Source organism: Mobula birostris, chromosome 3 (assembly GCF_030028105.1).
Source record: "Mobula birostris isolate sMobBir1 chromosome 3, sMobBir1.hap1, whole genome shotgun sequence".
Lineage (NCBI taxonomy): Eukaryota > Metazoa > Chordata > Chondrichthyes > Myliobatiformes > Myliobatidae > Mobula > Mobula birostris.
Window position 1 is genome coordinate 112,058,239 of NC_092372.1, and position 26,874 is coordinate 112,085,112.

Genomic DNA, 26,874 nt, shown 5'->3' on the forward strand with positions numbered 1-26,874 from the left:
GAGGGAGTTTGGGTGAAAAAACTTGATAAGGTATTTTATTACACCCTCACAGAAATCCCATTATAATAGTAACTCCCCTGTTTGCTGGAGAAATTGTGGAAATCAAAATGCAAATCATTATCATATTTTCTGGGAATGCCCCGTTATCAAAGACTATTGGAGTGGGATACATAATGCCCTACAAGACATCTTTAAATGTGAAATACCATTAGAGAGTAAGACCATATATTTTGGGTATATACCTCAAGAATGGTTGAAAAGAGATAAATATTTAATGAGTGTTCTGCTGGTGGCTGGTAAAAAAACCAGGAAGTGGTTATCTCAGGAGAGCACAACTTTAATTGTATGGATAGAAATTACAATGGGCATTTACAAAATGGAAAAGATAACAGCATCTGTTAATCATAAGTTGGAACAATTTTATTCATACTGGAAAAATAGTTTAACTATATAACACCTCATAGGCCTGATTTTATTCTCTCAAGTCAATGAATATGTTGTAAAAAAAATCACTCCCTAATCTGTACATAGTTTTCTTCTTTTGATTGTTCTGTCTTTCCCCTTCTTTCTATAAGTGTATACATCAGATAAATATTATGTGGAGATTTGTGACAAATAGGATTATATGATATATATGTACAGTATCTGAAATACATTTTATGGAAACATTTGTTTGATGATGAAATTCAATAAAAACTAAATTACAAAGAAAAAAGAAGCTGCATCTTTGGCAGCATTTACAGCCTTCAGTCTGTGTGGATAGGTCTCTATCAGCCTTGCACATCTGGACACTACAATTTTTTCCCCATTCTTTTTTACAAAACTGCTCAAGCTCTGTCAGATTGCATGTGATTCATGAATGAACAGCCCTTTTCAAGTCCAACCACAACTTCTGAATTGGATTGAGGTTTGGACTCTGACTTGGCCACTCCAGGGTGTTAACTTTGTTAAGGCTGATTTATACTTATGTGTACCAGCTTGCACCGTAGCCTACACAAGTTGGCTACGCCGTTGTGAGCATTTATACTTGTGCGTTGGTGTGTCTGCATCGCTCTGCAATTCGCACATGGCACGCATGCGTACACATCTACCTGTTCAAGGCTTCATGGTCGTGGTAGTCTTTCTCAGGGTAAACAAGTTTAAAGCGAGGGACTTTTTTCGTAAAAGCGAGCGTCTTTTTTCGTAAAAGCAAAATGTGTCCTCCATAATTTCGGAGGTCTGTAAAGCTTTATGGAAAGCATTGCAGCCAGAGTTCCTTCCCTGCCCTTCAGTCGCCCAATCAGAAGCTATTGCAGTGTATGAGGAAATGCGATGCTACCAAGCGGACCAATCACAGTTGTGCGGTCTGTGTTGCTGCGATGCATAGTTACATTTTGGGAGAGGTGCGCGTCTGGCTACGGCGTAGGGTTCACAGCTACGCCGTACCTATGGCGTCGATTTGACACACATGTATAAATCAGACTTTATTTTTTAGCCATTCCTGTGTAGCTTTGACTTTACGCTTGGGGAGAACAAATCTTCTCCCAAGTTGCAGCTCTCCTGCAGGCTACATCAAGTTTTCCTCCGGGATTTCCCTGTATTTTGCTGCATTAATTTTACTCTCTACCTTCACAAGCCTTCTAGAGCCTGCTGCAGTGAAGCATCCCCACAGCATGATGCAGCCACCACCATGTTTCATAGTAGGGATGGTGTGTTTTTGATGATTTACACCAAACATAGTGTTTAGTCTCGCAAACAACAGGAATTCTGCAGATGCTGGAAATTCAAGCAACACACATAAAAGTTGCTGGTGAACGCAGCAGGCCAGGCAGCATCTCTAGGAAGAGGTGCAGTCGACGTTTCAGGCCGAAACCCTTCGTCAGGACTAACTGAAGGAAGAGTGTTGCTATTGTGACTCCCGTCTCCCCTTCCCCCACCAATACTCTGCAAACCCATCTCCTTCAGATCCCACCATCAGCTCCCGGGTCCTCAGAGGCTCCATCCTCCTCTCACCCCAACCTTCCCCTCTCCATTGACAACCCCAGCCTCCCCCCTCCCCCCTCTGATCCCAGCTCTCATTCGTGCCGGGTCTTTACCATCCCCTCTGACCTTCAACTGTCGGAGGCAGAGCGGTCTGTCCTCAGTAAGGGCCTCACCTTTGTCCCCCTTCGCCCACACCTCAGCGAGTTCCGTGTTCGCCATGATGTGGAACTTTTCTTCCGCCGTCTCCGTCTCCGAGCCTACTTCTTCGGCAAGAATTTTTCCACCCCCACCGATGACCCCTTCTCCCGTCTTCAACCCTCCTCTTCTTCATGGACACCCCGCTCTGGTCTTCTGCCTGCTCTGGATCTCTTTATCGCTAACTGCCGACGGGACATCAACCGTCTCGACTTCACTGCACCTTGTCCCCATTCCAACCTCACTCCTTCGGAACGCTCTGCTCTCCACTCCCTCCGCACTAATCCTAACCTTATTATTAAACCCGCCGATAAGGGGGGTGCTGTTGTAGTCTGGCGTACTGACCTATACCTTGCTGAGGCACAGCGACAACTCGCGGATACCTCCTCTTATTTACCCCCCGATCGTGACCCCACTAAGAAGCACCAGGCCATTGTCTCCCACACCATCACCGACTTTATCCGCTCAGGGGATCTCCCATCCACTGCTACCAACCTTATAGTTCCCACACCTCGCACTTCCCGTTTCTACCTCCTACCCAAGATCCACAAACCTGCCCGTCCTGGCCGACCTATTGTCTCAGCTTGCTCCTGCCCCACCGAACTCGTTTCTGCATACCTCAACACGGTTTTATCCCCCCTTGTTCAATCCCTTCCTACCTAACTCACTCTTCCTTCAGTTAGTCCTGATGAAGGGTCTCGGCCTGAAACGTCGACTGCACCTCTTCCTAGAGATGCTGCCTGGCCTGCTGCGTTCACCAGCAACTTTTATGTGTGTTGATAGTGTTTAGTCTGATGGCCAAAAAGTTCAATTTTGTTTTCATCGGACCATAGAACCTTCTTCCAGCTGACTTCAGAGCCTCCCACATACTCTCTGGCAGACTCTAGCCGAGATTTCATGTGAGTTTTTTTTCAGCAGTGGCTTTCTCTTTGCCACTCTCCCATAAAGCTGCAACTGGTGAAGCACCCGGGCAACAGTTGTTGTATTCCAGTCCCTCCCATGTCAGCCACTGAAGTTTGCAACTCCTCCAGAGTTGTCACAGATCTCTTGGTGGCCTTCCTCACTAGTCCCCTTCTTGCATGGTCACTCAGTTTTTGGGGATGGCCTGCTCTAGGCAGATTTACAGCTGTGCCATATTCTTTCCATTTCTTAATGATTGACTTAACTGTACTCCAAGGGATATTCAGTGACTTGGAAATTTTATTATATCCTTCTCCTGACTTGTGCTTTTCATTAACCTCTTTTGCAGAGTTGTTTGGAGTATTCTTTTGCCTTAATAGTGTAATTTTTGCCAGGATACTGACTCACCAGCAGTTAGACCTTCTAGATACAGGTGTATTTTTACTACAATCAATTGAAATATCTTGACTGCACACAGGTCTCCAAAAACAAATATCCACTTAACTACGTTTGTAATTATGTGACTCCCAAAAGCCGTTGGCTGCACCAATGATGATTTGGTGTGTCATGTTAAAGGGGATGATAACTTATGCAATCAATTATTTTGTGTTTTATATTTGTAATTAATTTAGATCACTTTGTAGAGATCTGTTTTGACTCTGACATGAGAGTCTTTTACGATAATGCCCCACTTCCCCCTTGTACCCCATCCATTATTTATATACACACATTCTTTTTTTCTCTCTCTCCTTTTTCTCCCTCTGTTCCTCCCTCACTATACCCCTTACCCATCCTCTGGTTTTCCCCCCTCCCCCTTTTCTTTCTCCCTAGGCCTCCTGTCCCATGATCCTCTCATCCCTTTTGCCAATTGACTGTCCAGCTCTTGGCTCCATCCCTCCCCCTCCTGTCTTCTCCTATCATTTCGGATCCCCCTTCCCCTCCCACTTTTAAATCTCTTACTAGTTCTTCTTTCAGTTAGTCCTGATGAAGGGTCTCGGCCTGAAACGTTGACTGTACCTCTTCCTAGAGATGCTGCCTGGCCTGCTGCGTTCACGAGCAACTTCTGTGTGTGTTGCCAGAGTCTTTTACTGTTGATCTGTGTCAAAAAAAAACAAATCAAATCCACTGTAATTCAATAAAACATCTGGGGAAACAGCATGAATACTTTTTGTAGGCACCGTAGCTTTTCTGCTGATCCAGGGTTTGTTTTCTGGCATGTCATACATCTCTCAGCTGTTAGTCAAGCTTGCAACCCGAACTTTGTATTCCACCACTGTTGGGAGGATCTGTCAGTCATCTTTTGCATGCCAATGTGTCCTAGGCAGTGTTTCTGCTATGCCAAGTAAGGAAGCAGTTCAGTTGATGCCATTTGTTTATGACTCATGCCATATCTCCATACTCTATCATAGTTTAACAACCCACTATTTCCATCCAGAATTACTTCTCTTGGATTGAGTATTTATCTTGCATTTCTCAAATATCTTGTTGTTCATCTGTAATGCAGAATTCAACATTGTTTCCATAGTTACAGTTATCAAGTTTCCTTATATTTTCTTTATTCCTCTTCTTTTTGCAGTTTAGTCTGTGAATGCGTTCTGATGGCTTTCCACTGTGGTAATTTTGGAGTGACCTTTACATTTTAAGACAGCAAATTCTGATGCTAGTTGTATGACTTTCAGAAGTTCTCATACTAGTTGGTCATTCTTGATTGGAGTTCCCATGGCTGTAAGAAATCCTCTTTGTCTCCATAAGTTTCCAATGTCATGAACATCTCCAAAAGGATATCAAGAGTCAGTGTAGATGTTAGCTGATCTTCCTTCTGCTAGCTTACAGGCTTCAGTCAAAGCTTTCAGTTCTACCTGTTGTGCTGTAGTACCAGGAGCCATGCTTCCCAAGGTCATCACTTAGTTTTCTGTGACAACAGCCCTACCAGCCATTCAAATTCTTCCCACAATGGTTGAGGAGCCATAAGTGTATAGAATCACATCTGGGTTTAATCAAGGCACTTCCTTATGGTAATTTGCATCTTCTTGGCATGTTAATATTCTTTCACAGTCACAGACATTATAGTCTTCCATATCCACAAGCAACCCTGCAGCTGCATTTGCTGGACTTGCTTGTTGAATGATATATTAAGTGCCTCAAGAACAGTGAACCACTTGAGTCACAAGGTCATCAGCGTGCTTGCTGCCTTTCAGCAGACTAGTGAGGGGTTGAGTACCATGCTCTTTTGAAGTTGCACAAAAGCAGAAATGATCAACGTTGCTGGACTGTTGTAGGTGGTTTTGCTGATGTAACAGCCTTTGTGCAATCTTCACTGATTTCTCGTTTTCCTTGGGAAATTTTCTTTCCCAAGTAAATCACTTCCTCTTTTTGCAGTCGTGCCTTGTCCAAATTTGCTTTGTGTTCCTTGAAGGCTAAATAATTGAGCGTATAAAGTGCATCACATTCATTCCCAAATAGTAAATTAACATATAGCTGTTGGTTAGCAAGTGTAGACAGTTGCTTCATCTGTACTGATCTTACTCAGACTTCAATATCTTGCTCCCCTTGTTTGGCAGTTTTTATCACCTCAATGTAGGAAATGACAATTACATTCCAATTTGCTTTTGTTAGCTTCACCATTTTGACAACATCTGGTTTAAAGCCATCCATGAAGGTTGACTTGAGAGGGCTATATGTGGATTCTTCCATTTTATCTTCAGTTATTCCTTGAACTCCTGAGTAGCTGATCCAAACTGTCCAATAGCGTTCTTCATATTCAGAAACATTCTTTGAAGCCTTTTGTTTGTAGGCAATCTGTGCTGGGGATTGTTGTTCCAACCATTTCTTAATTGCATCCCAACCACCTGGTAAATTCGCTTTATCATCTTCAACCCAATATTTCAACTGTCTTATTTGCTGGGAAGACAGCATGGTGGCTAAAATTTGGATGCTATTCTATGGATGCAATTTGTACATGTTCTTAATTCGTTGTAGTTCAGCCTAAATCTTTAAGCTTCCTTTTTTAGGTTCTGGAATTTCTTTGGACCATTTGTCAACTTTTTTCTGATTCTGGTTGTTGATGATAAACCTCCTGTCATCTTTCATAATTTCCATTGTCATTCTTGCATGCTTTCAGTCCCTTTGTTTTTATTGGGGCAAGTCATTAAGTTGCTGCCAGACCTTATCACTGTTTTCATCACTTAAGCCACCAGAGGTCTCTGTTGAGTCAAGTCAAGTCAAGTCAAATTTATTGAAATAGCACATTTAAAAACAACCCACATTGACCAAAGTGCTGTACAGATCAGAGCAAAATACAAGAAACACAGACATAACCAACAAGGCAAACAGTTTATACGCACAAAAGAAACAACACAAGGGCCTAGGCACAAGCCAAAAATCAGCTATATCAGGGGGTTTCAAATGCTAGTGAATAAAAGTAAATTTTGAGCCTGGATTTAAAAGAGTCGATGGAGGGGGGCAGATCTGATAGAGAGGGGAATGCTGTTCCACAGTCTAGGGGCTACAATAGCAAAGGCGTGGTCACCTCTGAGTTTAAGTTTAGATTGCGGGACAGCCAGGATCTCCAAGTGAGCTGACCTGAAGGACCTGGAAGTAGAATAAGGGGTTAGCAGGTCTGTGATATAGGGGCAGCCCATTTAGAGCTTTATAAACAAACAAGAGAATCTTAAAATCACTGTTATATCCATTTTGCAGTTCCTTGGAGTTCACAAGGTGTTGCTGTTTCTGGGGTCTATTCTGGGTTGACACAACCGCCCACTGAAGGTCACTGCTGTGCATTGTAATTGATCAAGGACATCATGCTATTTTGTCACTCGCTCAGTTAACAGATTCCTTTGTTGGGCTTTCTACTGTCTCTATCATACTTTTCCCTCAGCATTTCTTCCTTTTGATTATTGAATTGACTTTATTTCTTACATCCTTCACATACATGAGGAGTAAAAATCTTCACGTAACGTCTCTGTCTAAATGTGTGATCAAAGTACTGTAACTTATAATAAATAGAACAGTCAATGTAACATAGAAATACACTCAAATCAGCGTGAGTTAATCAGTCTGATCGCCTGGTAGAAGAAGCTGTCCCAGAGTCTATTGGCCCTGGCTTTTATGCTGTGGATGGTAGCAGCTGGAATAGATAGTGGTTGGGATGGCTCGGGTCCCCAATGATCCTTCAGGCCCTTTTTTCACACCGGTCTTTGTAAATGTCCTGAATCATGGGAAGTTCACAACTACAGATGCGTTGGGCTGTCCGCACCACTCTCTGCAGAATCCTGCAATTAAGGGAGGTGCAGTTCCCATACCAGGCAGTGATGCAGCTGGTCAGGATGCTCTCAATTGTGTCCCTGTAGAAAGTTCTTGGGATTTGGAGGCACATGCCAAACTTCCTCAACCACCTGAACTGAAAGAGGCGCTGTTGTGCCTTTTTCACCACACAGCTATTGTACAGACCATGTGAGATCCTTGGTGATGTGGATGCCGAGGAACTTAAAGCTGTTCACTCTCTCAACCCCAGATCCATTGATGTCAATAGATGCCTGTCTCCATTCCCCCTGTAATCCACAACCAGCTCCTTTGTTTTTGCGACATTATGGGAGAGGTTGTTTTCTTGACACCACTGTGTCAACGTGATGACTTCTTCTTTTTAGGCTGCCTCTTTATTTGTTTGAGATTAGGCCAATCAATGCAGTGTCGTCAGCAAATTTAATTAGCAGATTAGAGCTGTGGGTGGTGACACAGTCATGGGTTTACAGGGAGTAAAGGAGGGGGACTTAATACACAGCCCTGAGGGGCTCCTGTGTTGAGAGTCAGATGGGTGGAGGAGAGAGAGCCCATTCTTACCACCTGCCAGCAATCTGCCGGGAAGGCCAGGATCCAGCGGCACAAGGCAGAGTCAAGGCCAAGGTCTGTGAGCTTCCCATCAAGCCTGGGTAGAATTATGGTGTTGTATGTTGAACTGTAGTCCAAGAACAGCATTCTCACATAAGCATCCTTCTTCTCCAGATGTGTAACGACGTTATGTAGAGCAGTGGCTATTGCATTGTCTGTCAATTGGTGGTGTCGGTAGATGAATTGTAGGGGTCCAGTTTGGGTGATAGCAAGCTGCAGTTGCAATCTTTGACCAGCCTTTCAAATCCTTTGCTTATTATTGAGGTGAGTGCCACAGGATGCCAGTCATTCAAAGTTGACTATTTTGTCAACCACAGTGACAACATCTAGTCAAGAGGAAGTGAGAAGCTCTTGTCAACCATGGTTCTTTCTCCCTACCATCCGTTCCCTACCTCTGGCACAGACCTATCCAGAACCCCATGCAAGTGCTTTCTAAACAACTCCCACATCTCATAAACACAAAAGATCCTGCTGATGCTGGAAATCCAGAGCAACACACACAAAATGCTGGAGGAAGTCAGCGGGTCATCGACGGAGTGATCTGAGGCAGAGTGGTAGGGCTTTGGCTCATTCAGGCTTCGGCGATAACGATTCAAGATGAGGTCAGTTACCTGTGAGGAATAGAAACAGGAAGGATGTCTGTGAGGCTGGTGTTCTCTACTGGGTGTCAGATGTGGAAAGTCCGGGAGACTCCCAGCCTCCCAGACGGCCACATCTGCACCAGGTGCGTTGAGCTGAAGCTCCTTAGGGACCGGGTTAGGGAACTGGAGATGCAGCTCGATGACCTTCGTCTGGTCAGGGAAAGTGAGGAGGAGACAGAGAGGAGCTAAGGCAAGTAGTTACACCGGGGCTTCGGGAGACACATAAATGGGTAACAGTAAGAGAGGGAAGGGCCGGAGTCAGATGCTAGAGAGTATCCCTGTGGCTGTCCTCCTTAACAATAAGTACTCCTGCTTGAGTATCGTTGGGGGGGGGAGGGACGGCCTACCTGGGGGAAGCACAGAGGCTGGCCCTGTTCCTCAGACGGGTAGGGAAAGGAAGAAGTTCCCTATAGGGGACTCTATAGTTAGGGGGTCAGACAGACGATTTTGTGGATGCAGGAAAGAAATGTGGATGGTAGTTTGCCTCCCAGGTGCCAGGGTACGGGATGTTTCTGATTGCATCCACGATATCCTGAAGTGGGAAGGTGAACAGCCAGAGGTCATGGTACATATTGGTAACAACGACATAGCTAGGAAAAAGGAGGAGGTCCTGAAAACAGAGTACAGGGATTTAGGAAGGAAGTTGAGATGCAGGACCTCAAAGGTAGTAATCTCGGAATTACTGCTTGTGCTGCGTGACAGTGAATACAGGAATAGAGTGAGGTGGACGATAAATGCATGGCTGAGGGATTGGAGAGGGGGCAGGGACTCAGATTTCTAGATCATTGGGACTTCTTTTGGGGCAGGCATGACCTGCACAAAAAGGATGGGTTGCACTTGAATCCCAGGGGGACCAATACCCTAGCTAGGAGGTTTCCTAAGGCTATTGGGGAGAGTTTAAACTAGAATTGCTGGGGGGTGGGAACTGAACTGAATAGACTGCTGGCTCATATATAGAGAAAGCTTGGAGACAGTGCGAGAGGGAGGATAGGCAGGTGATAGAGAAGGGTTACGCTCAGACCAGTGGTTTGAGGTTATGTCTAAGAAGCATCATGAACAAAGTGGATGAGCTTAAAGCGTGGATCAGTGCTTGGAGCTATGATGTTATGGCCATTACAGAGATTTGGATGGCTCAGGGCAGGAATGGTTACTTAGAGTGCCAGGTTTTAGATGTTTCAGAAAGGACAGGGAGGGAGGCAAAAGAGGTGGGGGCGTGGCACTGCTGATCAGAGATAGCGTCACGGCTTCAGAAAAGGAGGAAGTTATGGAGGGATTCTCTACTGAGTGTGGGTGGAAGTTAGAAACAGGGAGGGAGGAGATTGCTGAGCCTCTGGCAATGGCCGTTGCATCATCAATGGGGATGGGGAAGGTTCTGGAGGATTGGAGGGTTGCAGATGTTGTTCCCTTATTGAAGAAAGTGAGTAGAGATAGCCTGATTGAATTTTTTGAGGATGTGACTGAACACGTTGATGAAGGAAGAGCATTCGATGTAGTGTGTATGGATTTCAGCAAGGCATTTGATAAGGTACCCCATGCAAGACTTATTGAGAAAATAGAAGGCATGGGATTGCAAAATTACATTCCACCTCTTCCACTCAATGCCTCATCAATGGAGGCAAGCATGCCAAATGCTTTCTTTACTACCCATCCACTTTCAGTGAGTTATGGATTTCAATGGTTCAATTTATTATCAGGGAATGTATACAATACACAACCTGAATCCTTACTCTTCGCAGACAAACACAAGAAAAACCCTAAAAAATGAATGACAGAGAAACAGAAACCCCAAAGCTCGCACCCTCCCCTCCCACGTACAAGCAGTAGCAAAGCATCAAGCTTCTCCTTTCTGCTCCCCCCACTTACTCCAGCAGAAAGCTTCAAACCCCTCTTCCATCCACCAGGCAAGCAATAGCAAAGCCCCTGAAGAGATGTTGATCTAGAGTCAATCAAAAAACACTGTTCACCCCGACAGTTCGACATTCCACAAGCTCTCTTACTCATGAGGGAGAGAAGGGTATCATTCCTGTCACAGCAAGAGGGGAGACCAACAGCTTGCTATTTCATTGTTACAGTCTACAGCGTCACTCTAGAGATCCCCTGACTTGAGAATCATCAACTTGCACACCTAATCCCTCCTAACCAATGCTCCCATCTTTGTAAACCTCATCTGATACTAAAGTATAGGCCACTGACAGCAGCGCACCGGAGTCCTCAGTTGTGGGCCAGTCTCAATTATTCCCAAGTGTAATCTATCTTTGAAGATCCTTCCTCTTCCAGGGTTCTGGTTTTTGGAGCTTCTGTTGGTGCTTCTGTAGCTCTGGGTTTTTACGGGATGGGGTTGCTAGCCTTATGCCCAATTCTCCTCCTGTCACATCTGGGCTTGGAACAGTCCACGGCGAAGTTTAATGCTCCTATGGTTCCTGTGATTTACTTCATCTGAACAATTCAAATTTTACATTGCAAATTGCATTAAATCACAATTGTCTGGATTAAATTCCATCTGCCACTGTTCTGCCCAAATTTACAGCTGATTGAAGAAACAAATGCAGAATGGTACGGCAACTTACAGTCCATTTGGCCCAAGATGTTGTGTCTCACATGATATCAGTTTATACCAAACATCTTCCTCGTAATTATCACCCATTGGTGATATTATTGGTGTCCCTTTGCTTCTTCAGAAAACTTTCATGTTCATCAAATCTCTTATATATAATAAACAATAAAGGTCTCAGCACTGAGCACTTGTTGCAGACTTCCAGTCAGAAAAATGCCACTTCTTTCTGCATCCTATCAGCAAGCTAATTTTGCCAACGAGCCTCTTATTCCCTTGTGCCTTAACCTTAGAGTCATAGAGAAGTACAGCACAGAAACAGACCATTTGGTCTATCTAGTTTGTGCTGAAACGATTTAGGCTACCTCCTCCCTCCATGTGCACTGGGATCACAGCCCTCCATATCCCTACCATACATGTACTGATCCAATCTTCTCAAACGTTGAAATTGAGCTCTCATGTACCACTTGTATTGACAGTTCATTCCACTCTCAGGACACTCTGAGTATAGAAGTTTCCCCTTATGTTCCCCTTAAACTTTTCACCTTTAACCCATGACCTCTGGTTGTAGTCCCACCCAATTTCAGTTGAAAAGGCCTGCTTGCATTTATCCTATCTATACCCCTCATAATTTTTAATACCTCTAATCATATTTCCTCTCAATCTTCTAGATTCTAAGGAATACATTCTGAATTTATTCAATCTTTCCTTAAAACTCAGTTCCTCCAGATCTGGCAACATCCATGTAAATTTTCTCTGTTTGTGTCTTTCCTGTAGGTAGGTGATCAAAACTGCACACAATACTCCAAAATAGGCCTCCCCAATGTCTTATACAACTTCAATATAACATCCCATCTCCTGTACTCAATATGTGGATTTATGAAGGCCAAATACATGAGATAATTTGTCAAACACCTTACCAAAGTCCATTTAAGCCACATTTCCTGTTCTGTTTTCATCAGTTTACCCCCTCTGAGACACAATTTACCTTGCACAAAATTGTGCTGAGTCTTCCTAATCAGTCTCTATCTTTCCAAGTGAACACAATCCTGTTAATTACTTTGGTTCCCATAATCCCATAATTACTTTGGGTCCTACGCCCTTGCCAGACAAGTTTAAAGCCTTCTGCATTGTGCCAGCAAATCCCCCTGCCTGTTTTGCTGAGCACCTTTGCTCCATCCGCCAAAAAATGTAGGATTCCCCCCAGTGTCCACCCATTTTAATTCTACTTCCCAATCTGACATGTCAGTCCATGGCCTCCTCTCCTGCCACGAGAGGCCACACTCAGTTTGGAGGAGCAACACCTTATATTCCATGTGGGTGGCCTCTAATCTGATGGCATGAATATTGACTTCTCAAACTGCTGGTGATGGTCTCCCCACTCCTTCATCCTTCCCCATTCCCATTCCCCTCTCTCACCTTATCTCCTTACCTGCCCACCAACTCCCTCTGGTGCTCCTCCCCCTTCCGTTTCTTCCATGGCCTTCTGTCCTCTCCTATCAGATCCCCCTTCTTCAGCCCTTTATCTCTTTTACTAATTGACTTCCCAGCTCTTTACTTCACCCCTCCCCCGGTTTCACCTATCACTTACTACCTTGTATTTTTTCCTTCCCTCCCCCCACCTTTTTACTCTGACTTCTCATCTTTTTTGTTCCAGTCCTGATGAAGGGTCTTGGCCTGAAACGTCGACTGTTTACTCTTTTCCATAGATGTTGCCTGGTCCTCTGAGTTCCTCCAGCATTTTGTGTGTGTTGCTTGGTTCATCTCCAGTTCAAGTATAATCCATCCCTTTTGTACAGCCATCTGCACCCCATTTGCCCAAGAACCCGAATCCCTCCCTCCTGCACTAGCTTTTCAGTCATGTATTTCTTTGCTGTTCCTACCTTCAGTAACATGTGGTTTATAGACCTTGAGTCTTGCCTTTTTAATCTCCCTACATTTACTCTTCCCTTACTCAACTTATCACATTTATACTATCATGTACATCTCTGGATCTGAATCATTGGTAACATTGTTAACCTTGCCACCAGGGAAGGAACATACTTGAGGGTTGTTTATGTCCACAGAGTCATGTTTGTGTCTGGCATCGATCCTCCTATCATATTTGACTTCACCTTGGCATTTTCATGTCTTCATTTGTTTAACATTGGGATCAAGAAATTAAGAAAATGTTCACAATTTTCACAGGTCTCTGAATTCACCAGTGGAGAGTCTGGAATGTTCTTCGATTGGAAAAAGCCCACAATCAAAAACAACTGAACCTCAGTATTTGGGAACATTAAAAATCTTGGACAGGAAGGCAAATGAAACTTATAACCTTGAAGCTACAGATACAATCAGAGCATCTATTTATCAGGTGATGAACTTGGAATTATGAATGTTTTTGTGTGTTTGCAATTCAAAGCCCTATCTTTGACTGCTATGATCTATAGATGGGGAGTCACTACAACATTACTACTAAACATGTAAGAGTAGATTTTACCATTATGATTTCTTTGTATATTCTGTACAGTTTTCAACAATGGGACTACCCTAAAATTTAAATATATGGTATTGTCTATGCTGGTCTTTGTGGATGCTAAATTGGATCAAATTTCTCAAGCAAAATTTTGCTCGACTCAACATTGTGGGCCAAAGGACCTATAATGTGCTGTGTTCAATATGCTGTAATGTTCTATGTTCAATATGCCCCTGGACATTTTTGACAGGATTTAAACCAATATCGTGGTGTAATCTTAAATCTCATTGGTTAGACCACAGCTGCAATTCTATATATTGTAATAGGGAAAGACATGATTGCACTGGACATAGTATAGGGAGTTTCATCAGTATGTTCCTGAGAAAGGATTGTTTAAGGTACAAGAGACTGGATTGGCTGGATTTGTTTTCTTCTGAGCGATGGGGCCAAAGAGCTAATAGCAGTATACAAAATTATGAGGGGGAAAAGATAGGATTGACAGTAAAAAGCCTTTTTCCCACGTGGAGGTGACGAAGCCCAGGTGGCATAGATTTAAGGTGGAGATAAAGAGGTTTAGAAGGGATTTGAGGATCTTATTTTCACCCAGAAGATGCTTGCAATTTGATATGCAGTGCCTGAGAAGGTGGCAGAGCCAGATATACTTAAACTGGATAAGGATTTGAATCACCAAGATATAAAAAGTTATTAACCTGCTGCTAGTAAATGGGAAGAAAAGAGATTCTGCAGATGCTGGTGATCCAGATTAACTCACACAAAATGCTGCAGGAACACAGCAGGTCAGGCAGCATCTATGGAAAAGAATAAACTGTTGAAGTTTTGGGCCAAGACCCTTCATCAGGACATAAAAGCAAGGGGGCTGAAGCCAGAAAAAGAAGGTGGGGGAGGAGTACAACCTAGAAAGTAATAGGTGAAGTATGTGATGGGAAAAGTAGATGAGTGGGGGAGAGGGTGAAGTGAGAAGTTGGGAGGTGATAGATGGAAAAGGTAATGGGCTGAAGAAGGAGGAATCCAGTGGGAGAGGAGTGTGGACCATGGAAGAAAGGGAAGGGGGAGGGAAACCAGAGGGAGGTGAAAGGCAGGTGAGGAGAAGAAAAAAGGTGAGAGTGGAGCCAGAATACAGAACTGAAGAAGAGCATTTTCTAACCCTAAATTAGAAAACTCGATGTTCATGTTGTCAGGTTGGTATAACTGAGTTTGAATATGGCCCAAGTGTGGAGCAAGAGACACTGAAGCACGTCAATAGTTCACAGACTTTAATCCATACAGTGTTAGAGGGAAAGGAAAACAATAAACGCTAGGCCAAACTGGGCCATTAACTAAAACTCTCAAATGGGAAATGAAGTCTACACTGCAGCTGAAAAAAATGACTAAATATAAATGAATACCACTGGTCTTCAGAGTCAGTTGGTTTGACAGTCCAATTTCTCAGGCAGGGTCGAATGCAACCAGGTAGTGAAACGTTGCTGTGCTGGGTTCAAGTCTTAACAAGCACTACGACAGAAAGAATGGAGTTAAATACTATCACAGTGAAATAATAATCAGTTGACACATGCATATTCATAAGCGCAATTGCCATATCTGCTGCGCTGCCGAATCCATGGTTGTGACAGGGCCCCCCTCCCTAGGTGCAGCTGCTGAGGCACCACAGACCTGTGTCTGCTGGAAGTCCGGATGAGGGACTTGTCCAAGATGTCCTTTGTTGGGATCCAAGTCCGTCCTTCTGGACCATACCCTTCCCAGCCCACAAGTACTGGACCCTACCACGCCAGGAGGCACTGCACCGTATAGACAAGGGAACCATCTACCAAGCAGGGAGGAGGGAGGGGTAGGGTGACTGGGGCCAGGGGAGCAGTAGTAACTGGCTTGAGCTGGGAAACATGGAATACTGGTTGGATCTTCAGTGATGCTGGTAGACACAATTTATACAACAGCTTGTTGACAGCCTTTTCCACTACAAACGGTCCCATATAAAGCAGTGCCAATCTGTGGCTCTCGACTTTAAGGGGAAGACCTCCTCTCCTAGCCTGAATGGCCTTACCAGTCAATGGAGCCGATCAGCCTGCCAGGAATGCTGTTTCTGGACGGGCAGCAGAGAAGCCCTGGCTCGTCTCCAGGTGCGCTGGTAGCGCTGGATCCGCTGTTCAGCAGCAGGAGCTCCTACGTCAATCTCCTGATCAGGGAAGAGCGGGGGCTGGAATCCCTTCTGGCATTCAAAGGGAGACATGCCCATGGAGGACGACTGGAGGTTATTGTGGGTGATCTCTGCCAAAACTGATTGGAAGCTCCAGGACGTGGGGTTGGAAGAGGCAAGACAGCGCAGGGTTGTCTCCAACTCCTGGTTAACTCTCTCAGTCTGGCCGTTGGATTGGGAGTGGACACCAGATGAGAGGCTGGCCGTGGCTCCTACAAGAGAGCAGAAAGCCTTTCAAAACTGTGGTCCACTATCAGACACTATGTCTTGAGGAAAGCAATGGATCCTGACACATGTTGAACCATGAATGTGGCAATCTCACGAGCCAATGGGAGCTTGGGGACCCACAACAACCAAAATGATGGCATTTCCATTAGACGGGGGCAGCCCAGTGATGAAATCTACTAAGAGGTGCGACCAGGGGCCGTGGGGCACAGGCAATGGACACAAAGGACTCGCAGGACGCTGGCGTGATGTCTTGTTCCGAGCGCAGGAGGGACAGGCAGATACAAGGGGGTCGTGGACATCTTTGACATAGATAGCCACCAAAATTATCTTTTTATAAACTCCTGGTTCCTTTGAATTCCCAAATGTCCAGACAGACGGGAGGAGTGACCCCATTCCAACATTTTGAAATGCAGGGACAAGCAACCGGTTGGGAGGTCCCCCATCTGGGCCTGGGTCTGACTGTTCGGCGGCCCTCAACTCTGCCTTGATTCCCCAGACCACTACAGTAGCAATACGTGAGTGAGGAAGAATGGGCTCTGGATCGGCATTGTTCTCAGATCCATTGAACTGCTGCGAGAGAGTGTCGGTCTTAGTATTCTTGCTGCCAGGACGATAGGTGAGGATGAAATGGAACTGTGTGAAGAGAGCCCACCAGGCTTGATGAGAGTTGAGACTCTTTGCATCTTGAATGTAAGAGAGGTTCCTTTGATCTGTGCAGGCCAAGAATGGATGCTCTGCCCCCTCCAGCCAATGTTGCCATTCCTCCAGGGCCTCCATGACAGCCAGAAGTTCCCGGTTCCCAACATTGTAAGTCCTCTCAGCCAGAGCCAAGTGACAGGAAAGGAAGGCACAAGGGTGCAGCCGACTATCCGCAGGCAAGCGCTGAGAGAGGACAGCTCCAATGCCTACATCGGATACATCCACCTCGACAATGGATGGTTGTGATGGGTCTGGGTGTTGCAGCACTGGGACAGTGGTGAAACGTCACTTTAACTCCGAAAATACTTGTTTGGCATCGTCTGTCCAATGCAATGCTGCAAAGGTCTTCCTGGTGAGTGCGTTCATAGGAGCCGCGGTAGAGCCGAAATTCCGGATGAAGCAGCGATAAGAGCTTGCAAACCCCATGAAGCACCGTGCCTGTTTGACTGTAGATGGTTTGGGCCACTCTGCAACTGTATGAATTTTACTAGGGTCCATTTGAACACTGGGTGGTGTAAGTATATAGCCCAACAACATCAACTGGAATTCACATTTTTTGGGCTTGGTGTTCAGGTTATTTTTAAGAAGCCTTCTGAGAACTCTCTGGACATGCTGGACGTGCTCCTTATGGAGTGGGAATAGATAAGGATGTCATCTAAATACACAAACACAAACTGGTTCAATATGTCCCTGAGCACGTCGTTAACCAAGGCCAGGCCAAAAAGCATCACCAGGTACTCAGTGGCCATTAGAGGAATTGAAAGCTGTCTTCCACTCATCCCCTTCTCTTATGCAAACCAAATTGTAAGCATTGTACAGATCAGTTTTGGAAAATAGGTTTGCTCCCTGGAGATGTTCAAACATAGATGCCAGCAGGGGGAAGAGGGTAGCGGTTGTTCACAGTGATTTTGTTCAGGGGCTGATAATCGATGCAGAGACAGAGCTTGCCATCTTTCTTGCTCACAAAAAAAGAAGCCTGCTCCTGCTGGCGAGGTTGACGGACGGATAAACCCCATGCTCAGTGCCTCTTTGATGTATTCCTTCATGGCCACCATTTCAGGATGAAACAGGGAAAAGAGTCGGCCCTGGGGAAGACTAGGGGCACAGTTGTATGGCCAGTGTGGAGGCACAGTGGTGGCCTTCCCTTTACTGAAAACCTCAAGGAGATCTGCATATTCAGCCAGGATCCCAGACAGGTCCATATCCTTAGCTGACACAGGAACGGAGCTTGAGCTAGACCTAGACGGGTAGACAGCTGTGCTGGTCTCCACTCTTGGAGTGCTTTCTGAGACCAATCAATCCATGAGTTATTTCGGGATAACCAGGGGAGACCAAATACCAGTGGCAGTTCAGACGAATCAACCAGATAGAAAGATTGCATTTTGGAGGGGTTAGGTGGAAAGGTGGATCTGGCCAGAGCCCAGAGTTCGACCGTCAAGCGCCTTAAGGTTGATTTTTTCTCTATATTCCTGAGTTGGCAGTACCCATCTTAGAGCAAGAGAGATGTCCATAAGAATCCCGGCAGCACCGGAGTCGATAAACACCTTAAGTTCATGGGTCTGAGACCTCCATGACAAGGATCACAGAATTAGGGGAAGCCGACTGTTGAGAGAACCGACCTGCCAGGATTCCCCTCCCTGCTGACGGATATTCTCTTTTACTGGACGCTTGGAACATGCTGCCCGGAAGTGTCCTGGATCGCCGCAATAGAGGCAGGAGCCTGTTCTGTGCTCTTCTTGTTCCTCCTGAGACAGGCGCAGGTGTCCTACTTGTATAGGCTCCTCCGTGGTCTGGGCTCTGGGTGATGAGGAAGGGAGAGTGGGCGAAGAGAAATGGTGATCATGTGAGAGAGAGGGAGAGGGTGAGGAAAGATGGTAGGAAGTTTGCAACATTCTTTCCCTGTGCCACTCAGTTATCTGGTCGTCAACACGAATAGCCAGATTAATCAGGTCATCCAGACTACCTTGCTCGTCCAGGACAGTGATATCATGCTGGACCCCTGCGTTCAGTCCACGCTGGAAGGCAGTGATGAGAGATCTCTCATTCCATACTGTCTCTACTGCAAGGGTACAGAATTTGACTGCATAGGCTCTGCCTTGGTGCAGATCCAAGAGTCGGTGGGCAGCCTCCTGACCCCGTAATGGAAGATCAAAAACCCTCCTTAACTCCGCCACAAAATGTTGGAACAACTGGGTTGTGGGGTGTCCTTGCTTCCGTAAAGTGTTGAACAGACTGAGTGGAGGTCCATCTTTAAGGTTGACCATGCGCACCAGTTTTCATGCATCATCACCAAAATGACCAGGCTGGGCTTGGAATGTCAGCTCACATTGGGTAATAAAATTCCTGCAGCCATTGGGATCACCAGAATATCTGTCTGGTGGTGGAATACTCAGTTCCTGTATGGACAGGGGGCGTCTGTGGGGGTCGGTTCTGGTTCGGGCGCGGACCAGATAGCAAAAGGGTCTCCAACTGTCTCGTAAGACGCGTCCCCCTCCCTCATTTGTTGCACTGATCAGAGAAGTATGAGACGAGGAGAATGCTTCGGAGGTGTGGGAGGCCTCAGTCAGCAGGGTAGTAGCCCCTTGTGTTGAAGTGACCACGGATAACCTACCGCAGGGAGTGGTAGAGGAGATTGTGGCCAAGTTGAGAACTGAGATGTCCCAGTTGTTATCAGTGGGTGTCACCCCTCCCTTCCCCATATGATAGAGCTGATGGGGGGAGCGGATCCCCCAAGGAGACGAACAATGTGGAGGGCTGCTAGCAGCCGGTGTCACACGAGAACAAGAGTGAGCCCCCTGGTACCTAAGCAGATAGAGGTACTTATGCTAAAGCTATACTCAACACCGGGTTGCAGGTCACGCTACTGTATCATTTGTTTTACAACCGGTATCTGATGCATTTACCCTTGACACCATTCAGTGCACTGGAGATCTGGGGTCTTAGATCTGGGCTATTATCCATCTGATGGTTATTTGTCAGTGAAACTGGAGTTCTTGGACTCCGATGTGGGAGTGTTTGAGGTCCTTGATACATTAGTGCTGGTTTGTCCGGAGCCTGCTGAGAAGGGTGGGGTTGGGGACCAACACTCCTCTGGTGAGGAGGCTCATGGGGGCCTGCAAGGAGAAGGCTGGGAGAGCTTTCTGGGAACATTGTCTGTGAACCCAGTGTTTCCTGCTGTTTTTGAGGAAGTGCGTGGCTGCATTGGGCCAGATACTGACTTTCAATGAGGGACTGTGTGGTTCACCCAGTTGAAGCCAATAGTGTTACGGCCCAGGGAAGTAGCAAGAGTGATGGGGACCCCCAAATTTCCTGGAATGCCTGAGGGCGAGCCCCTCTTAGTGAATGCTTTGGAAGACCATGAGGGTGAGTTGGGATTTCCTGCTGGGGTACTGGTGAGGCCTGAACTGCAGAAGCCCTCAGTTGTACAGGCAAGCAGGATGGCAATGATTGTCAGGAACACTATGAAGAGAGAGGTCACCTTCAAGCGGGGGATGCCCCTGGCGCATCTGTTCCCGGTGATGGCAATGTCTAGTGTCCCTGTGAGACAAGTCAGGGAGAAACTATTAGAAAAAGGGGGAAAGTTGAGCACTGAGTCATTCAACTTCGGGGACTCCCCGGTTTCTGCGGATTGGGAGAGGAGATTGGTAGAGAAGATGCTGAAGCTGGAAGGTGTCTTTACCATTGACGAGTCTGATGTGGGTTGTCCCAAGAGAACTTGTCACACTATCCAGGTGACGAAGGACACCCCATTCAGAGAGAGGTCGCGGAGACTGGTAGAAGACATTCAGCAGCATTTGTGAAGGAAGCTGGGATTATCACTGAGTCCAGAAGCCCCTATGCATCTCCAATAGTAGTGGCCAGAAAGAAGGATGGGAAGGTACGGATGTGTGTGGACCATAGGACTCTGAACAGGTGTACCACCCTTGACCAGGAAACAGCCCTGGGAATCAAAGACATGCTAGCCTGTTTGAGTGGTACGAAGTGGTTCAGTATGCTGGGCTAGAGGAGTGGATATTACCAGATCCCCATCAGTGAAGCTGACAAAGAGAGATGGCATTTATATGTCCCCTGGGATTCTTCCAGTTTGAAAGGATGCCCCTTGGCATATCGGGAGCCCCTGCAACCTTCCAGCGGGTCATGGAGAAGACGGTGGGGGTATGAATTTGCTTGAGGTATTGGTGTACCTGGATGACCTCATAGTATTTGGGTCCACCTTGGAAGAACATGAAGCTAACCATATAGTCAAAGTAAGAATTATAAAGCTCTTTAAGGGTTTCTTCTTTTATGTTACTGCTAAGGTGAATAAAATGGCTTCTCTGTACTGTTAACTGCTGAGACAGTGGTTCTCTGTGCAGCATGTTTGGGTTATAATTAGTGATAACGGGACTTGTATTCGTTTGCTAACCAATTGGGATAGATGTTATTCTTTCTGTCTGTGTGAAAGCTGTTAGTTTGTGTGGGCTTGGGGGAGAAGGTGCGAGGAGGATGAAGAGAAAAGACGTGGCTTGAGGAGGCAGTTGCCGGACCTGCTGGGCCTGGGCTCGGGGTGGAAGCCCAGGGGCCGACTAGTGAAGGAGGATCAGCGAGAGGGAATCCGTGAGCTCCAACATTTGTGCACTGGACATGTTTATGAGATTATTGGCGCCTTCCTTTTCTTTTGTTTCTCTACTAACCCAATACTTAAATATAAAATCTTAATCGTTTAACCGCACATTGTGGACTGAATGTTATTTCGGGGTACTGATGTTACACAGGGAACACACCACGCAGCATCCACCCAAACAAGGGTGCTAAGGTTTGGTCGGGGAGGGGGCGTCACCCCCGAGATCATGCCACTAGGCAAAGAGAGTCTTACAATGTGGGGTTACTTGTCCGGGATATGGATTTTTGTACGGTGCTGCGTGTTTGCCCTGTTTAAATCAGTGCTGGTGTGTCTCTGTGGGATTGTGATTAGACACGTGTGCGTTGATAAACTGGCGGGCTCAGCCTTGCTTTAGCACGAGCTAGCGCTGACCTCACGGAGGTGGGATTGCCAGTGTGTAGTGGTGCCCTGGGTGAGGCGGGGCCATGGGCTGTCCCTACTGTCAGGAGGGAGGGGGCGGAGGCGTACGAGACGTGGGTGGAACGGATTCTCAGTTGCTAGATGAGTGGCAGTGCTCGGTTGAGGGAGAGCGGCAGGGATTGGTTGAAAATTTGAGTAGGCGGGCTGGTGACGGTGTTAGAACTGTCAGGGTCAATTACCCCGTAGTGACAGCTGCCAGTTATCTGAAAGCAGGGGAAAATGCGTTTGGTTTGACTGAAAGTAAAATGCAGCACCTGGGGGGCTTTCCATACCTGTGTCAGGAGATTAGGGGAAAGTTTTCAGGGTATCTTCTCTGGCTAGTGGGGCAGATAAATTGCTTGCAATGCCAGGGGGATCAGTTAAGCGTATCAGCCCCTCCCTCAGTTGATCAGCTGATCAGAGAGGTGTCGGGAAACTTAATGGAGGCCCAGCGGGTGGTTATTTTGGGGTACTGATGTTAAACAGGGGGCACAACACGCAGCATCCACCCAAACAAGAATGCTAAAGTTTGTTTGGGGAGGGGGCACCACCCCCGAGATCATGCCACTAGGCAAAGTGAGTCATACAGCTCAATCGTTTAATCACATACAGTATTGTGTACTGTTTGTTATTTCAGGGTATTGATTTGTAACATGGGACACTTCACGCAGCATCCACCCAAACGAGCTTTCTTAAGTTTGGCCGGGCTGGGGGCTATCACCCCCTATAGTAAGCCACTAGCCGAAGCAACAGTTACAATTGTGGGAGCTTGTCTGGGATTCATTCCTTTGGATGCTGTGTGATTACCCTGAGCAATGAACTAGTGGGGTAGATATTTGAACTCCAGATGAATTGTTAATTCACCTGTTAAGTACTGTTACAGTTGTGATTGTGGGCAGATGTTTGATAAAATGGCTGCCACAGCTCTCATTTTAATGCAGACCAGCGCTGAGGTAGCAGTAGCTGGGGGCAGAGATTTCAAAGACAGGGTTCTCTCGTTTCTGAGGAATGAGGGGAAAGAGTGGTCGGATTTGGAAAGTCTAATTAGTCCATGTCCCCGATGAGAGTGAGAATTCTGAGTTAGTATCTGTCCTTACTTCTCTGGCAAATAAATGAAGAACCAGATTCAAAGTCCCAGCTGTGGCAGGCTCTGCCTATTCTCTGGAATAACGCCCACCCCTAAAGGGGAGGAGGAGTATGAGACGTGGGTGGAACGGACCTCTCAGTTGTTAGATGAGTGGCAGTGTTCTGATGATGTAAAGCAACAGAAACTGGTTGAAAGTTTGAATGGGTGGGTGGCTGACGTTGTGAGAGCCGTCAGGTTGCAGTATCCCGTAGTGACAACTGTCAGGTTGCGGTATCCCGTAGCGACAGCTGTCAATTACACGCAAGCACTGGACAATGCTTTCGGCCCGACTGGAAGCCCAATGGAGCTCCTGGTGAGGTTTCAGAACATGCGTCTGGAGAAGGGGGAGAAGCTTTCTGCTTTTATTTTTCAGCTAGAGAGGCAGCTAAATTGCTTGCAGCGCGAGGGGTCATTCAGGTGGCTGAGGTGGATCAGATAGCCGGGGCACCCAGTCCCATGACCTGATTGCTTGGGGTCTTCGACCCTAACCCCTCCATCTTTTGTTGGGCTGATCAGAGAGGTACGGGAAGAGGAGAACATGGCGGAGATGCGGGAGAACTCCGTCAGCAGGGTATAGTCCTCAGTAATTGTCCCCCGTGGCGAAGTGGCCACGGATAACCTACCCCAGGGAGCGGTAGAGGAGATTGTGGCTGAGTTGAGAACGGAGCTATGTCGGCTGTGATCCATGGGTGTGACCCCCCCCCCCATATGATGGTGCTGATGGCGGGGGGGGGGGGAATTCCCCAAGGGGACAAATAATGTGGAGGGCTGCTGGCAGCAGGTGTCATGCCAGGAGGACGGTGAGCCCCTGGGTATCTAACCAGGGAGAGTCGTTGAGGAGACCCAGTGAGGGACAGCCTGGTGTCTCTGGGGGAACACGTTCCCAGCAATGTACCAAGGAACCCCCGAAAGCAAAAGGCCCAATTTCTGAAGGCTTAGTGGGTCCATGCTCCAGTGTGTTGCTATGAATAGAGGGTAATTATGTTAAAGCCATACTTGACACCGGATCGCAGGTCACGTTGTTGTACCATTCATTTTACAACCGGTATCTGAAGCACTTACCATTGACCCCATTCAGGCACTGGAAATCTGGGGGCTTAGTGCTTGTGGTTATCCATATGATGGTTATTTGTCAGTGAAGTTGGAGTTCTCGGAGGCCAATGTGGGAGTGTCTGAGGTGCTGGTTTGTCTGGACCCTGTTGAGAAGGGCGGCGTTTCAGTTCTGGTGGGGACCAACACCCCTCTTGTGAAGAGGCTCATGGGGGCCTGCAAGTAGAAGGCTGGCAAGAGCTTTCTGGGAACATTGATCGTGCACCCAGTGTTTCAAGCTGCTTTTGAGAAAGTGTGTGTCTGCATCAGGCCAGATTTAGACAAGGGACTGTGTGGTAGTACAGTCCGGGGAAGTAGTGAGAGTGATAGGGACACCCAAATTTCCCAGAGTGCCTGAGTGGACGCTGCGGAAGACCATGAGGGAGGGTCGGAATTTCCTGCTGAGGTACTGGTGAGGCCCGAATTGCAGAAGCCCTTGGTTGTACAGGCAAGCCAGATGGCCTTGGTTGTACAGGCAAGTCAGGAACACTACAAAGAGGGAGGTCACCTTCAAGCGGGGGATGCCCCTGGCGCATTTGTTCCCTGAGTCATTCAACTTCGGGGGCTCCCCGGTTCCTGCGGGTTGGAAGAGGAGGATGGTAGAGAAGATGTTGAAGTTGAAAGCTATCTTCTCCACTGATGAGTTTGATGTGGGTTGTTCTAAGAGCATGCGTCACACTATCCGGGTGACTGAGGATACCCCGTTCAGAATAAGGTCGCGGCAACTGGCCCCCTGCAGAGGTGGTGAACATTCAGCAGCATTTGGGTAAGTTGAAGGAAGCTGGGATCATCACAGAGTCCCGATGCACTTTTGTGTCCCCAATAGTAGTGGCCTGAAAGAAGAATGGGAAGGTATGGATGTGTGTGGACTATAGGACTCTGAACAGGTGCACGGTCCTGAGGATTGAAGATGCGCTGGCCTGTCTGAATGGTGCAAAGTGGTTCAGTGTGCTGGACTCGAGGAGTGGATATTACCAGATCCCCATGAGTGAGGCTGACAAAGAGAAGATGGAAATTATATGTCTCCTGGGATTTTTTCAGTTTGAAAGGATGCCCCAGGGCATATCGGAGCCCCTGCAACCTTCCAGCAGGTCATGGAGAAGATTGGGGGATATGAACTTGCTTGAGGTATTGGTGTATCTGGATGACCTCACAGTATTTGGATCCACATTGGAAGAACATGAAGCGAGGCTGCTGAAGGTCCTGGGCTGTGGGCCACCTGAAAGCTGAAGGGTTAAAACTTTCACTGGACAAGTTCCAGTTCTGCCAAATGTCTGTTAGCTATAGTCTCACGGGATGGGCTAGTTAAAAACCCAGCTAAGATCGAGGCAGTTACCACTTGGCCAAGACCCCAGACTGTGAGCGCTATGTGCTCATACCTCAGGTTCTGTGGTTACTATCGGAGGTTTGTGAAAGGCTACGCGAAAGTGAGTCACCCGTTGAATCAGCTTCTGTGCGATTACCCTCCCTTGGGGAAGAAATGGAGGGGGAAAAAAAGACAGGAGGGTGGAGAGTATCTTAACCCATCGGAGCCCTTTGGACTAAGGTAGTGTGCAAAATGTGAGGAGGCCTTGCAGTTGCTGAAGGAGCTGCTGGCTATTATGGACCCCCGATTACCATATGTACTGCACACGAATGCCAGCTGTGAGGGTTTAGGGGGCGTCCTGTATCAGGATCAGGGGTTCGGGGTGAAGCCCATTGCATTTGTCAGCCAGAGTCTGTGGCCCTCCGAGAAAAACTACCCCCACGCACGTTGGAATTTCTGGCGTTGAAATGGGTGGTGGTGGATAAGCTGAGTGACTACCTCTACGGGGCCAAGTTTGAGGTGAGGACGGACAACAACCCCCTAACTTATATCCTGACCTTGGCGAAACTGGATGCCACGGGTCATCGATGGTTGGTGGTGTTGTCTGCCTATGATTTCAGCCTGAAGTACCGGCCAGGGAGCTGGAACGTTGATGCTGATGCTTTGTCCCGATGGGCACATGAGGGACTGGTCAGGGACAGAGAGTGGGAAAGCGTTCCTGCCCTGGGGGTGAAGACCATGTGTCAGTTTACCATCACCGTGAAGGCAGAGGAAAAGGAGGAGCAGGATCGAGCGGTGGATCAATTGGGGGTTTCTGATGACACGATCCCCTAAGTTTATTGTAACCTGACTGCTCTGAAGACAAATCAGCTGCCGGAGTTGAGTTCTGGGGAATTGGCTGCAACATGATCCGGGCATTCATACCATTTGGGCAGCCAGTCGAAAGAGGAAACATGGCTCAGGCGGAGAAGACGAAACACATGTCGGTGCCTCCATTACTACGAGAATTGCCTTTGTTGGATTTGAAGAACCAGATCTTATACCGGATCACATCACTTCCAGATCGACCCCGGCGTTGCCAGCTGGTTCTGCCGAGAAGTATTGGAGGATGGCGTTGAAATCACTTCATGATGATTCTGGACATTTGGGGGTGGAAAAGACCTATGGTTTTACTGGCCCCGAATGAAGTCAGAGGTCGAAGAATACTGCAAGTCGTGACTTTGATGCATATCGCAGAATACACTGCCTAAGGTGGCAGCTTCCTTGTCCCACCTGCAGAGTGCCACCTGGTGTGTATGGATTTCCTGTCAATAGAACCCGGTACCAGCGAATGTCTTAGTCATCACAGACCACTACACCAGATATGCTCAGGCTTTTCCTATCAAGGAGCAGAGGGCGTCTATGGTGGCAAAAGTGTTATGGGAGAAGTATGTCATTTATTATAGCCTTCCCAGGCGAATACAGAGTGACCACGGATGGGATTTCGAGACCAGACTTATCCATGAGTTACTGGGCATGCTTGGAGTCAAGAAATTAAGGATCACGCCCTATCACCCTCAGGGTAACCCCAGCCAGA

At 47.0% G+C, this 26,874-nt stretch overlaps 1 protein-coding gene across 15 annotated transcripts in view; it reads left to right on the top strand.

The window, feature by feature from the left end:
- Positions 1-26,874, top strand: part of LOC140195221 (uncharacterized) — a 276,914-nt gene that overhangs the window by 153,640 nt on the left and 96,400 nt on the right. For all 15 annotated transcript variants that reach the window (XM_072253210.1, XM_072253212.1, XM_072253206.1 and 12 more), the window contains one exon: positions 13,327-13,495. In XM_072253210.1, coding sequence (XP_072109311.1) covers positions 13,327-13,495 — 169 coding nt within the window. The remainder of the gene's footprint in view (positions 1-13,326; positions 13,496-26,874) is intronic.